The 16179-nt window shown below is 41.9% G+C and overlaps 1 protein-coding gene across 5 annotated transcripts in view; it reads left to right on the forward strand.

Moving 5' to 3' along the window:
• Positions 1-16179, forward strand: part of GAB1 (GRB2 associated binding protein 1) — a 159598-nt gene that overhangs the window by 63653 nt on the left and 79766 nt on the right. For all 5 annotated transcript variants that reach the window (XM_073604352.1, XM_073604360.1, XM_073604369.1 and 2 more), the window contains exon 2: positions 375-669. In XM_073604352.1, coding sequence (XP_073460453.1) covers positions 375-669 — 295 coding nt within the window. The remainder of the gene's footprint in view (positions 1-374; positions 670-16179) is intronic.

Raw genomic sequence — 16179 nt, forward strand, 5'->3', positions numbered from 1 at the left:
ATGGCAACAAGCCAAAATGTCTTCTTTCCCAAATCTTGCAAGTAACATGGAGCCATTTCCATGCATGTAGTCTCCAGGGGGAGGCATTACAGGCTATGATTTTGTAATTTTATTTTTGATGGTTTACCTAGCAATGGGTTTATGGGTGCTTGGAATTTAGCTTAAAGTAAAGGGGGGTGCATTTTATAGGATTACTAACTTCATTTCCTTTACTTATTGCATATGCTGTTTTTTAGTCGGTAGCTCAAAGTAGTAATAGGTCAGCAATGGTAGCCTGCATATCCTTCTCAACACGTTTTCTTTAGATATGACATATAACAAGGGATAGGTGAACAAGTTTTAATTGTGGCTTACACAGTACATTTTCTTTCCAGGCATGGAAACGAAGATGGTTCATACTTCGCAGTGGACGTCTGACAGGAGATCCAGATGTGCTGGAGTACTACAAAAATGATCATGCTAAAAAGCCAATTCGCATTATTGACTTGAACTTGTGTGAACAGGTTGATGCTGGACTTGTATTTCCAAAAAAAGAATTTGAAAACAGTTATATTTTTGACATCAAGACTATTGACCGTATATTTTATTTGGTGGCTGACAGCGAAGAGGAGATGAATAAGTGGGTCCGGAATATATGTGACATCTGCGGATTTAATCCCACAGAAGAAGGTAAGTCTTAAAAAAAACTTTTTGGGATAATTTGTAAACTTTGCGGCTAAGGCTAGGTTTACACTATTGCCATGTGATTTTGCTGCGATTTTTCAGTGCGATTATGTAGTGCAATCTTGCCTTGTCATGCTATTCAATGAGATCCAAGTCATATCTGAAATCGCATTGGTGTGAACCAGGGCTCAATCTCTCATTTTATACAGTCAACATAATATGATACCCATTGCTCTAATTTTTGCTTCCTTTTTGCAAACCTTGTAAACAGAGAAGAGAAACTATAAATGTGTTTTTAGATCCTCATATCAAAGAATTTTGTTATTGATGAAATTGAAATGACAATAGGTTGCGGTTGCAGGTGTTATCTGCTTTCTCCTCACCCCCATCCCCTAAAATCTAAACCGTAGTTCCTTCAATAGAAGAATGTGAATATTTGCCTCTTTGGTGGGTGGGCATGAGCTGTGGTTCCTCCCACTGGCCCCTTAGTGACTTCCGAGTCCTTTTGTAACATTAAGTTTGGAGGAAAGAATCACAGTGAAGGACCCAGGCTTTACACATCCTGGAAGTTGGTTCCTGGAAGTGTAAAGTGTTGAAGACTGGAGGCTGCAGCTCTGGAAGACGGAAGAGTACGAATTTATAGCCTGCTGGAGGGAAAACGTTCACAGACTTCTATTGCAGAAATCCATTATTTTGATTTTTGGGGGGAATTTGAGTTGCTTTACAGAGAAACTGGATTATTTTGGTGCCCAGTAAGCAGTGGCACAATATGGACAACATTCCTTCTAGTTTTGCTCTTCTCCAGTAAGGCAAAGTTCCCCCTTGCCATCCCCTCGCCACCATCTTTTCAGATTTTTTTTCAGCCCAGTGTCTTCTTACTTTAGTCATAGGGTGGCCACTGAAAATGTAACTCCCACACATGCACACAGGAGTTACATTATCCTGGTACCCCGTTCCCACTCTTCCCATCCTACAGATGCTGAGATTGTATTCATGGTTCAAGGGTTTTTTCTTCTTTTACTGCCCCAGTTCACACACACACAAATGTTTTGGCTGGGCATGCAATTAATTGTGTCTGTTTAATTCTGATTATTGCTGAACATCAGTTATATGGGGGCAGCTATGTATTGCTTCTTACATACAATATGTTCATAAAACAACTGACTGAGAGAAATTCACTCCTTGATTTGCCTGATATCTTATCCCAACAGTTGTTGAAGAGGAACTTTACTTCCCTCATACATTTTTTTTATTTGTGTATATATTTTTTTAAATTTCTTTCTTTTCTTAACTTGTCGGCTAGTTTGCCCTCAAAAATTATTCTCACACACTCAGCAAGACCATAATTGTCCTGATGTTATTTGCTGGGTCCCATGCTGCCATTTACAATTCTGATATCATCGGGCGCTGACTGTCTCTTCCTGGTTCAGACTGCCTTCTCCTGATTGTGCACTACCAGGTCCACCCCCTCCAGCCTCCATATTGAAGCTGATGTTTCCTGGGTTATGTGACATGCATATGTTACATGCAGGAGACGAGGAGACTTCATTTTAGCCTTAACGAGAATGAGTGAAGGTACGCTTTAATCTGTCATGCAGGGAATTGTATTTTATCCATCCTGCTCTAGCGAGTAATCTACAAATCCATACATTTTATGAGATGCCAAAGAAAAGTTGTCATGCAAGACAAAGGGAAGTTCTTGCAATATAACTGTGGGCTAGCTATACTTCTAGCAGAAATGAAGCTGTTGCTAGCTGTCTCTAGTAATGTTCCAGGTGTCATTTTGCTAGAAGATAAAAGCTTACAATTGACTGCTTGCAGTGGCCAGCATTCATTTTTGCTTTTGCAGGTCAGTATTTTTGTAAAAATATTAGCCAATCTGTTATTTCATGTGTGTTTGTGGTGGGGGTTTAAGGAGTATAGCCAAAGCTGGTTTGCCTATACCTCTATGGTTTACAGGAGTGCAGTTTGTTCTGCACTCCTGTGACCAGTTTTCCGGCTGACGTCACTTAACCAGTCCAGGTTCGGGAAGGATCCCAACCATATGGTTGGGTTCCACCTAGATACCTGAACCAGCATCTGGCTTAGCCCCTTGGCAAACCGCTGAGAGCCTGACCCAGCCCCCTCCACAGCCCAGTGCTCCAGTGAGAGCTGGAGGGGAGAGCAGGGAGCCGGTGACTGACAGTCTTGGCTCTCTGCTCAGAGTGGAGGGGAGAACTGAGCGATCAGCGATGTTTGATTGCTCAGTTCTCCGGCTAGAGGTGGTGGAGGACAGCTGCAGTTCGGATCCATGCTGCAGCCATCTAGGTGAGTATAATTTTATTTTTTTTATTCCCATACTTCTTTTAAATTTTAAAGGGGTTGTAAACCCTTGTGTTTTTTCACCTTAATGCATTGTATGCATTAAGGTGAAAAACCTTCTGTGGTGCTGCCCCAAACCCCCCCCCAGCCCCCGTTTTACTTAGCTGACCCCGACCTTTCTCCGGCCGGGAACAAGCACACAAGCTCTACCTGGTGTCTTGTGTCCTGATTGGATAGATAGCAGCGCAGCCACTGGCTCCCGCTGCTGTCAATCCAATCCATTGATGCGGCACCAGGGGGCGGGGCCGAGTCCTGCATTGTGTGTGAATGGACACAGATGCGGGACTCGAGCGCACGCATGGGTGTCCACCAAGGAGAGCGCTTCTCCAAGGTGGATACTCGTTGCAGGGAGGAGCCAGCAGGGCCGCTGAGGGACCCTAGAAGAGAAGGACCGGGGGCCACTCTGCCAAACGAACTACACAGTGGAGGTAAGTATGACATGTTTGATTTTTGTTTTTTTGTTTTGTTTTTTTTTTTTTTTAACGAGGGTTTGCAACCCCTTTTAAGCCCTGTATAGGGGCTTACTGTGTTTTCCCTAGTACAGTAGTTCATTAATACTCAGCTATTGCATGGTTATAGAAGAACATGGACCTCCTTGTAGATGTAGTTTTACTGCAGAGATGGGAGTTCTGAAATCCTTGGAGATGTGCAGATACAAAGAGAAATAGGAATTTTTGCGCATAGGGAATAAATAAAAGAATTGGTTACCATCTTCCCATTTCAGATATAGCTTTTTATTCATCTCTACATCATTGGCAGATACAAGTATTTTGCACACCCTGACATTTTCCTGTCCTTTCATTTCATCTTGTAATAGCAGAAATCTGAGTAATCATAGGCTTATGCTATTGAATGGAGAAATGGTCTGGCACGTTTTTAAATAAACATTTCTACTTCAGGTTCTTCAGTCTTTGAAGGCACTCTTATTATTGCACATACAGATAGCTGAGTTCTGACATGTTACAATTATCACAGGTAAACCTACAGCCTCGGTAAATGTTGGTAAATACACACTGCAGGTTTTTTCTTCTATGAAAGGCATTGTAAACCTGAAATAGGTTTATAGAGGACTAACATGCACATCAAAGCTTGCAATCTAAGTAGCTATTTACACCTATTCCAATTGGCGTTCTAAAGGAGTTAACACATGCACCTTACTGTGCAATGCATTAAAGCAGCCTGGGCTGCCAACACACCAAATTTTCCAAAAACTCATCTGCACATTTTTGTCTGACACGGAGCACCACAACAAAGGGTAATGCATTACCATGTGTTGCAGAGATGGGTGAATGTCAGCACACGAAAAGTGCATTACTACAACACACTTGTATGAAGCCAGACACCTAGGAACCTTTTTTAAAACCTTTCTGTTGTCTTACTTTTTTTTTTTTTTTAAGGCTTATTCATAAGGGTGCAGAGGGCTGTACACAGGCAGAATTCAGCATATTTCTGTACCCAGGAGTCACAGGTGTTTGTGTACAGCTGTGGTCAGCAGCCTGTACAAATCAATGACAGGCTGACAGGCGTGTTGGCTGTATGATCATGAGTGGTTACACGCATTCAGGGACAGATGAGCAGGCCTGAACGCAAACTAAACCCAAGGCCGCCCGTCTGTTCCTTAAGCATGCAGCCACTCACATGTGAGTAGAGCAACAGCATCCGCTGGCCTGTCATTGATTAGTACAGACTGCTGGCCTCAACTGTACGCAACCCCTGTGACTTCTGGATGCAGAAATATATGCTAAATTCTACCTGTGTGAGTGAGCCCTTAGAATTTTCCATATTGCAAACAACAAACTATCTTGGCTCTACGATCACCTACCTATTCAGTATTAAAAAAATGTACTTTCAGTGATCACATTGTTTGGTACACCTGCTCATAAACACAATATAGCTTATTACTACACCTAAATGTACAAAGAATGCAGATCTGCTTAGAATGTTCAGTTGTTCAGCCAAAAATAAGAACGGGAATATGAATAAACAAAGTGTCTTTTGTCCTTGGCATCCACCTGGGATATTCACACACTGCAGTTTTGTTTCCAGGTGTGGGAAAAAAAAAGTCCAGTTAGCAACATTGTTTAGAGAGAAACACATTGGTAATGACAGCGGTGTGAGAATGGCCAGCCATGTTCACTTGAGCAGGAAGTCCACAACTACTAAAATAATCATCTTCAGTTCTGCTCCTGTCCATTAGGAACAAGAAAATTGGGTTACAGTAGGGACAAAACTGGCTTAGTAAAAGAATGTTAAGCCAGCCATAGACTGTTCGGATCTCGGCCGGTTCAGCAGGAACCGTCTGAGATTCAATCCATCTATGGGTAGGCTGAGTGTATTCAAGTTGATCGATCAATCAACTTTGGTACAACCAGCCTGCTGGATTTTACATGCGACTGTTACAGCCACAGCAGTAATCACTGGCTTCCCACGCTGAGAGAACACAATGGCTCCGCGGGAAGGACTCCCCCGTCACCACGGTCTGTGTTTTTCTTTTCTGTAATTCGTGGTTGTGGCCTTGGCCCAGCTCTCGATCTCTGTTGGTGTGCAGATTGTAGAATCCTATTTTGGCATACACCAAATCAATCTTGTCAGGGGTTCAGGTTGTGGTAGAGGTGTAGCAATTTAAGAAGTTAAAACACAAGACCATTGTGTGTTTGTGTTGGTGTGGTGTTACTGATCATGTGTACGCTTTTATGGCCATCGTATACTTGCCTTCCATTGGGTTCCTTCAACATATTGTACCATAGCTAGCTCAAGCTGACCCGTGACAGTTACTGTAATATACTTGAATTACTTTGACTTACGCCTTCTTCAAATCTCAATCTATGAAAGTAGACCTGCACAATTAATCGTTAAAAAATTGTGATCTCAATTCAACCCCCCATCACGATCTTAATATGACATTTCCTCGATTCTATGTAACAAGTGCAGAGCTCTGCTCAGAGCTGTCAAAAAAAATAAAAGCCAGCAAATGTTTATCAACATTCCTCAGCACTGAGAGATGGAGAAACATTGGGGGTTATTTACGAAAGGCAAATCCACTTTACACTGAAAGTGCACTTGGAAATGCAGTCGCTGTAGATCCGAGGGGGACATGCAAGGAAAATAAAAAACAGCATTTTAGCTTGCACATGATTGGATGATAAAATCAGCAGAGCTTCCCCCTCATTTCAGATCTAACCCTCAGATTTACAGCGAGTGCACTTGCCTTTCGGAAATAACCCCCAATGTATCATTTTTTTCTTTTAGATCAAAAGGAAGAACTTTGGTCTGTAAGACTGCTTTCACACTGAAAGCGCCGGCCGTTAGCACTAAAGCGCCGCTCGTTTTAGCGCTCACTTTAGCACTGCTTTTCGACTACTATCGGGGCGCTTTTAACCCCAAAACAAGGTAAAAAACTCCTGTTTTGCGGCGCTTTCAAAGCGCTGCCCATTCATTCCAATGGGCAGGGCGTTTTGAGAGCGCTAACTACAGTGCTCCCAACCCGCCCCAAAGATGCTGCTTGCAGGACTTTTTGGAACGTCCCGCAAGTGCACCTCCCGAGTGTGAACATTTCTTGGAGGCTCTTAGCAGAGGGTATTTCCAGCGTTAAAGCACCTGAAAACCGCCCCAGTTTGAAAGGGGTCTAAATGAGGGCATTTTAACCACTTAAAGACCAAGCCTTTTTCTGTCACTTGTTGCTTACAAGTCAGTGTGTGTGTGTGTGTGTGTGTGTATGTATATATGTGTATATATGTATGTGTATGTGTGTGTGTATATATATATATATATGTATATATATATATGTATATATATATATATATATATATATATATATATATATATATATATATATATATATATATATATATATATATTACACAGTATCTCACAGAAGTGAGTACACCCCTCACATTTTTGTGAATATTTTATTATACCTTTTCATGTGACAAGACTGAAGAAATGACACTTTGCTACAATGTAAAGTAGTGAGTGTACAGCTTGTATAACAGTGTAAGTTAGCTGTCCCCTCGAAATGACTCCACACACAGCCATTAATGTCTAAGACGCTGGCAACAAAAGTGAGTACACCCCTAAGTGAATGTCCAAATTGGGGCCAAAGTTTCAATATTTTGTCACCACCCTCTTGAGCATGGAGTTCACCAGAGCTTCACAGGTTGCCACTGGAGTCCTCTTCCACTCCTCCATGACGACATCACGGAGCTGGTGGATGTTAGAGACCTTGCGCTCATCTACCTTCCATTTGAGGATGCCCCACAGATGCTCAATAGGGTTTAGGTCTGGAGACATGCTTGGCCAGTCTATCACTTTTACCCTCAGCTTCTTTAGCAAGGCTGTGGTTGTTGTGGAGGTGTGTTGGGGGTCGTTATCATGTTGGAATACTGCCCTGCAGCCCAGTCTCCGAAGGGAGGGGATCATACTTGGCTTCAGTATGTCACAGTACATGTTGGCATTCATGGTTCCCTCAATGAACTGTAGCTCCCCAGTGTCGGCAGCACTCATGCAGCCCCAGACCATGACACTCTCACCACCATGCTCGACTGTAGGCAAGTCACACTTGTCTTTGTATTCCTCACCTGGTTGCTGCCACACACGCTTGACACCATCTGAATCAAATACGTTTATCTTGGTCTCATCAGACCACAGGACATGGTTCCAGTAGTCCATGTCCTTAGTATGCTTGTCCTCAGCAAACCGTTTGCAGGCTTTCTTGTGCATCATCTTTAGAAGAGGCTTCCTTCTGGGATGACAGCCATGCAGACCAATTTGATGCAGTGTGCGGTGTATGGTCTGAGCACTGACAAGCTAACCCCCCCCCACCCCTTCAACCTCTCCAGCAATGCTGGCAGCACTCATGCGCCTATTTCCCAAAGACAACCTCTAGATGTGACGCTGAGCACGTGCACTTAACTTCTTTGGTCGACCATGGCAAGGCCTGTTCTGAGTGGAACCTGTCCTGGTTAGCCGCTTTATGGTCTTGGCCACCGTGCTGCAGCTCGGTTTCAGGGTCTTGGTAATCTTCTTATAGCCTAGGCCATCTTTATGTAGAGCAACAATTCTTTTGTATAGATCCTAAGAGAGTTCTTTGCCATGAGATGCGCCATGTTGAACTTCCAGTGACCAGTATGAGAGAGTGAGAGCGATAACACCAAATTTAACACACCTGCTCCCCATTCACCCCTGAGATCTTGTCACATGACACTGGGGAGGGAAAAAGGCTAATTCTATGGGTAAGGGTTGACTAAAGTGTGTGTGTGTATAAAGAAGGGTAATTGAATATATCAAATAGTAGCAAAATGTATTAAACAAATAAAATATCCATAAAAAATTGTTATCATAAAAACTCTTTTTAGCAGAGACCCTAGAGAATAAAATGGCAGTTGTTGCAAAATTTTAAGTTACACTGTATTTGTGCAGTGGTCTTTCAAACTCAATTTTTGGGGAAAGAATACACTTCAATGAATTGGGAAAAAATAACTAAATAATTAAGTTAGCCCAATTATTTTTGTATAATGTGATAGATGTTACGCTGCGAGAATCATGATGTTTATTCTAAGCAAAAAAATCGTGATTCTCATTTTAGACAGAATCGTGCAGCTCTACATGAAAGCAGTTTTGGGATGGGAGAATCTCGGCATGAATTTGTTGCTCATGATTCTGAAATTAACTGTGGGATACCATCTAGTCTATACCAAATACCAAAATCCTCAAAGTAAGATTGTACTTTGCCTATTCAGGTAAAAGGTTCACTTTAATTCTAGCCCTGCCAGATGTGCATACCTAGTTTTTGTACCCTGTAAACATATGTATGGTGTGAAACTGGGCGCACACAGGCTGAAAATGGTTGGTTTGGCAGTTACCAGCCAACTTTCGGCTCGTGTGTACAGCTCCTTGCCCGGCAGAAGTCAGTCTCACAACCGGATTTTGTCGTATGAGCATGCTGGAAATCAAGCATCTGATCAGCACACGCAGCCAATGGCCCCCTGTTAGAACATAATAGCCAGCGGAGAGATCGCCGCACTAAAATTGGATGTGTTCGTATGGTGATCTGTAAGCAGGGTGGATTTTATTTAGATCACAATTTAAACTAGAAAAGCTACAATTTCTGGGGAAATTGTGTGAAGTATTCTTGCCTCCACCAGTAGTCTACAACTGGAGTGGGCGGAGTAACTGGGAGGAGTGGCTTGAGTAACTGTTGTGTGGCTGGAGTAACTGTGGAAAGGTTGGACTGTGCAGAGTAACTGTTTGGAGTGAGAAAAGATAGTAAACCTTACACTAACCAATTGATCAAATTTAAAAAGTGCACATGACAAGCTTGATAGAGTGAGAAATGCATTTCAACTTGTATTTATTTATGTAGCACATATAATTGCAACGTTGTTGCCCAAAGTGCTTCACAGTTACATTAAAACATACATTTATAAAAACATTAGCAGCATTATCAAGCCTAGCAGATGAAGGTATGACCACATGCATTTGGGGGGTCTCAGCATCTTGATGTAGAATGGAGGGGAAGGTGTGCTATCTGTTTTTGATAATCAGTGTTTACAACCACTGTTTCCTGGCAACACTCATGCCCTGTTTATGCTTCACAACCACTGCTCAAAACACAATACACAGGATCATGATAGCTGTAATAACTGTGCAGTACTTCAAACGGTCAAAACTATAAATCCTACAGTGAAGAGCTTTATTATTGTGAGAATCACAAAACCCAGACCTAGATTTTGATGCATAGTATGTCTCTGAAATATTAAAAATGGAGGCACAGTCGCAGTTTAGATATTGCCCTTTAAATTTGAAGGGGCTAGAGTGAAGTTTCAATGAATGTCAATGGACGGCGTGAGTTGCAAACAAATGGTCATATTGTGAAAACTATCAGGACTATGGCTTAGCCGTGGACATGTTTAGTGGCAGCAGGGATAGCTGAACGTTGTGATATAAGATTTGTATAGGTGGGCTTGAAAATGAGGGAGTGGTGGCAGTTTAGAAATCATGTCCTGATTTTTCAGCTTTTGTCATCTCCCACTCTAGTTTAGAACATTTCGCTATTCATTCCTATGGGACCAATTTCGCCACAAAAACGACGATATTTCATGAACCATTCGGCGAAACGTTCCACAAAGTAATAGCACACCAATCGGGAACAATCCGCACATTTCGGTATATTACTTGTCTATGTAGTGTAAAAGCTGTGGGAGGAGTTAGGGTGGTAAATTTGGCTATAATAATATATATGTGAGATAACAGTAAATGGTCTTGCTATGCAAGACCACTTAATCATGATTTAAATCCCTAGTAAAAAGGCTTGATTTAAAGCATAATTTTTTAAGAGATATTGTCATTTCTGTCCCGCAGCGGCTCCTCCTCTAATCCGCTGTTGACACACCGACCGTCCCATTCACTTTATTACGATGGCTGGTGATGTGGCAGTGACACCAGAAGGTGAGGGATGTGGCGGCAGTAGGTGAGTGGATGCCTGCTAACAGGCACTGCCACAATGGATCTGAACTGGATCTGAAATGACAGGTGCTCTTTAACTGTAAGGACTCATTCTTGCTGGTAGTTAGAATCTTTAATATTTGCAAATAAAATGAAGGGTTCCTATTTAGAATAAAAAGCTGTCAGGTTAGTAAAACAGCGATAGCGGAACCAATTCGGTCGTATAGTTTGTAGTGTACATAGATTTTCAAAACAATGGGCTAAAGGAATATTCCTGAACTTTTGGTTTATCTCATGGTTACTGTGACATTGTGTGAATGCATCAATGCAGTGCATGTTATCTCAGCTTGCAGAGCTTGGATTCATTGGATGAGTTTACCAAAGATGTAAATATTGCAGAATATACAGCCTTCTGCTACATAACTAGGCTCAATTTTCATGCTGAATAAACTAAATTATTAATGTATCTTAAATAGAAAACTATTTTTAGATAGATTTTTATTCCAAAAACATTGTATTAAAATAAAAAAAATTTGGATTTTTAAATTTTAAAAAAATCATTGCTTTATATCCACCCTGTCTGTAAGTTGTTGTGTTTTTTTTTTTTTTTTTTTTTTTTTTTCATTTGGCCCGCCGGGTTGAATGAAAAAGAACTCTTCCCCTGTGCACCTGGCAAAACTGACAACTTAAAGCTCACACTGGGCTCAGGACTCTTCCCTCACCTCCACCCCCTTATGAAAGTGCTTGGTGCCTGAGTGGTCACTTGCCAAACACATATGATGTCACTACTTAGGTGGAGGGGAGCAAGTAATAAGATCCCCATGCCCAAAAGCAAGGGGTATTTCTGATTGCACCCATCAGGCAAATACTCAAGGATGCACTGTTGGTGGAACCTGTAATCCTGCCCAGCCACAGGTTCCATTAGAGAAGGTTTTAGAACACTGCATATGCCAGAGATAGCGGCATGTTTTTGTTAAGGCACGTGTGTGTCTGTGTGTGTGTGTGTGTGTGCTGTTTTTTTGCTATAATTGTAATTGTATCAGTCTGATAGTTTAGTTTACATTGTATTTGTGATGACTATCCCTTTAAAGATCCTGCAAATTCAAACAAATACCTGTTCATCTGTCAGAAATGCAACTTGGCCCCTAAGTTCTATTGTGGTTGACACAATACTGAGTGGTGAGTTTTTTGTTTTTGTTTTTTTTCCTTTTGCTAAACTATGCAGGCCATCTGACTTTCCCATCTCCACAACATACATAAGTCTGTATTCCCATGACTATAGTCCAATGATTAGAACTAGGAGGGCTAATTATGCTCCTTAAAGTGTTGATTGTAAAGGCTGAGATGTATAAAAAGAAAAAAAAAAAATACCAAGCTTGTTTATACTTATCTGCTCTGTGCAATGGGGACGCAGAGCATGGCTCAGCCCTACTTTCTGCTCACAGGATTTGATTGACAGCTGTCTCTCTGTCTTTTGAATGCAGGAAGAAAGACAGACACAGTGTTGGATTGAGTAAGGAGTTTAAGACCCCATTCACACAGGGGCAACACGACTTGCAGTTCGCCTCAGCGAGGCAACCTGCAAACGACTGCCCGGGCGACTTGCAAAACGACTTCTGTATAGAAGTCTATGCAAGTTGCCCCAAGTCACCCCCAGAGTCTTACAGGAACCTTTTTCTAAGTCGGAGCGACTTGCGTCGCTCCCCTTAGAACGGTTCCATAGCACAGAACGGGAGGCGACTTGTCAGGCGACTAGGTCGCCTGACAAGTCGTCCCTGTGTGAATGGGCTCTAAGGGGGATGAGGGGACAAATACTGGGGCTTTTTTTACCTTAATGCAGGGGATGTATTAAGGTAAAAAATGTCCTGGCTTTAGAACCACTTTAAGGCTCCATGCACACTAGCTTTTTTTATAAGCTTAAAAAAAAACATTTAAAAAAATAAAAGAAAGCTGGATGAAAAATGCTTATAGTGTTTTTGTGCCAGCGAGTCAGTGTTTTAGTAGCTTTTAGGAGCATTATATTAGCGTTTTTGCAGTACATGAAGAAAAAAAAAGCTAGGAAAAAAAGCCGCTGGGAGCGTTTTAGTAGCATTTAGAAGGCTCCAAAAAACCTACAAAACCAATGTTTTTTTGTTTTTTTTTTCTGCTCGTAGACTCTGCAGCTAAAAAAATGCTAATAGCTCTAAAGTAGCATACATGGACACATAGAATAACACGATTTAGCTTATAGGAGCAGAAAAAATGCTAGTGTCCATGGAGCCCATGAAATGTGCATTGGTGAGCTCAAGATTCCTGCGAAGTTCAACAGATATATTTTTTTTGCACTTACCAAGCAAATATACAGTAACACTTTTAATGGTGTATATGTAACAGACTAAAAGGCAGAAAATAAGAGAAGTTCATTGTTGGGTTGTACATATACGGAAAGCAGAACTTCACTCTCTGTCAACATTGATTATTTTTAATCCTTATGCTGCTAGCATTAATAGGAAAGTATATAATATTTACTTGTTTCAACTGCTTCCGGATGGACATTTACTGCAGGCTGGAGGCATAGCCAGGCTGGATCACGTACCTCTACGCTACATCATCCAGCCTGTTCGGGGCACAGCACTCCTGTACACAGCAGATCACAATTACTGGTAACTGGGTATCATGTGATCTCTATGATTGATCATAGCGATCACAAAATTACAATGTAAACAAACTGTCATGAATGGATTTCCATTCATGATCTGATTGCTTACAGTTGTGATCTGTGATTGGCCCACAGAAATCACATGATACATGGCTACCTGTACCATGCGATTTTAGCTGTAGCCAATCACACATCACAACCATATGCAAGCTGTTCATGAATGTTAACCCATTCATGACAGCTGAAACTATTGCTTATTCAGTGATTACCACTGTATAAATAATAGTCTAAAAAAAAATAAATAGAAAAAAAAAAATCCCCATTTCTCTCCATCCCCCCCCTACAAAGAAAAAAATGTACAACAGAGAAGAACAGAAAAGAATTTAAAAAAATAAAAGCTGAAGAAAAATGTTTTACATCTTTATTTCATTTTTTTTATTTTACATACTCCGTATCCCTGATCGCCGCCACACCAGTCATATGATGGCATTGTACTGCACTAGTGACAGCATGTAAAAAAAATTGTGGGGGGGAACTAATTTTATTTAATTTTTTAATTTTCCAAAAAAGTGACAAAAAAATTAAAACTTAAAAACTTTCAACTTGTAAAGTTGGAGCTGTAGTAGGAGCCGCATAAGCCGATGCCTCCTCTGTAGTGCTGGCTCCTGTCCCATGAGGATTGATACCAACTGCACTCCACCTCTTATCCCAGCTAACAGTTTCCAGAGTGGTGCCAGCAGCAGGTAAGAAGAGATCTTCAGGTCAGTGTGAAGCAATACACTGGGAATAATAGTATAAGGCTGCTTTCACACTGATGCCCTGCTGTTTACCCACACCGCAGGTGCAGTGTACCTGCAGCTTTCCTGTGGGTTAGCTGTGCTTAGCCCCAGGCTTCTATTATATCCTGCATGTTTGGTGCACTTTCTGAATGCAGGAGTTTTAGTGCGCTTTCAGAAAGTGCACCACAACTACAGGATACAATAGAAGTCTATGGCAAAGCACAGCTGACCCAGGAAAGTCACAGATACACTGCGCTGCACCTGAGGTGCAGGTAAACCACAGCACATCAGTGTGAAAGCAGCCTTATAGGGGGCTCAGAATAGTAAGGATTAGGATTTATTTACATTTGTAGTTTGGGGGGTGGTAAACCCCCATAGTTGGGACATGTTTTTTACCACCCCTGCCCCAACTGCACCCCCTTTAGCTGCAGTGGCCACAGATGTACACATGTCACAGCAGGAGTTATACGCCCTGTCATGGTTGGTGGATGTAGCACATGCAAAGCATGACCCATTCACGTGAATGAGGCCAGTCTGCAAGTGCCCTACAACCTTGTGCAGTACAGCAAACAAAGAGTTAAAGCAGGCAGCGTTGACACTTTCTCACCACCTGCTTTAACAGCTTGCACCCCGCAGAAGCATGCAGTTGTGGGGCGCTTGCAGAGTGACCCATTTACTTGAATGGGTCAGGTTTGGCAAGCGGTAGCACCCACCAAAAGCAACAGGGGCCTTAATTCCTGCTGTGGCATATGTACATCTTTTGGCTGCTGCCTTAGCAGCTAAAGGGGGTAGGGATTGGGGGCAGTAAATATGCAAATCCACCGCAGGGTTTTACCACTCCCAACTTTGTGTGAACGAGCCCGAAGGGTGCCGCTGTCAATTGCAACCAAGGGCTCATTCACAAGTGCAGCAGACACTGCTGCTCCTCTGAAAACTGTGTTTGACAGGTGGTGAAGAGACGATATGTTGCCTCCTCACCACCTAATTTAAACCGAAGATTGCCGTGCAATGCATGGGATTGCGAGATGGTAGTACGGCAATTAGAGGTTTAAATCGGGTGTGAGAGGCGACACTGTGCCCGGTGATCTTTGACTTCTATGTTTTTCAGGTAGATTTCCACCTCTTTAGGGTGGCCTACCCGTTTGCTATGGGGTGTTTTTTCAAAGCGATTTCACAGCAAAATAAAGCATGAAGCCATTAATGTATGGGTGAATTTGAAGTATGGCCAAAGCTCTTGTGGTCATACTTCTCCTGTGGGTCACAGGAGAGCACTTAGTTCTGCACACCTGTGACCCATATTCAGCAGACGGTGAGCTAAAGTCCGCTGTCAGCTGATGTCATGGTATTTTTCTGCACATGGATTATTTTTAGGACCTGTGTCGACAGGCTATTGTTTGCGTCAGAAATGCTTCTCTCAGCATACATGTCTGAGAATGCAAAAGCAGCTTGAAGCAGATCAGAAGAATTCTGAATAAGCCAAGAAGCATTTCAAAATGATGCCAAATGTAGACTCATCAACACAGGCCAAAGTCTATTGATGTTGGCCACTTTAAGCTGACAAACGTGGGGGAAGTATACATGTATTGCAGAAATGTACTGCATATGTTTTTTTGTTTTGTTTTTTTGTGTCGGTTTATTCATGCATCTTTCTTGCATGTTTTGATGCATTTTTCATGTGGTTTTCAGGCATTTTCTACGTATTCCGGTTGATATCTATAGGGCCAAACTCATCAAACGAAGTGTCTGCACCTTTTTCCAACATGCATTGAAAAATGTGTTGCATAGGTGTTATCTAGCCACACAGACAATAATGGGAGTCCTATTGTCATGCATTGCCTGAAGTAGGGGTCAACCAATATTGTTTTTTTCAGTGCTGATACAGATTGTTTGGCTGCCTTTCAGGCCAATATAAGGTGTCAATATTCTGTAAATTTAAACTTTTTTTATTTTTTACACTGTCCTTTTTACATTTTTTTTTTTCATCACTTACTCTCATAAGGGATGTAAACATCTCTTATGAGAGTAATAGGCAGTGACAGATACTCTTTATGAAGGGATCGGGGGTCAATAAGACCCCAAACCCCTCCTCTGCACATGAAAGTATTCAAAACGTCAAAATCAGCATGTGTGAATACTTTCTATTTTTTAAAACTGGCGTCTTTAGGGTGCCATTAATTCGGAAGTGATGTCATGACATCTCTTCTGCGTTACGAGATCCGAGACCCAAACAAAGCTTTGTTCTAATGTTCGGCCAGCCGGCGGACCAAAGTCGAATAGTGCCCTTCCTATAGGTGT

This window comes from Aquarana catesbeiana, linkage group LG01 (genome assembly GCF_042186555.1).
Source record: "Aquarana catesbeiana isolate 2022-GZ linkage group LG01, ASM4218655v1, whole genome shotgun sequence".
Taxonomy (NCBI): domain Eukaryota; kingdom Metazoa; phylum Chordata; class Amphibia; order Anura; family Ranidae; genus Aquarana; species Aquarana catesbeiana.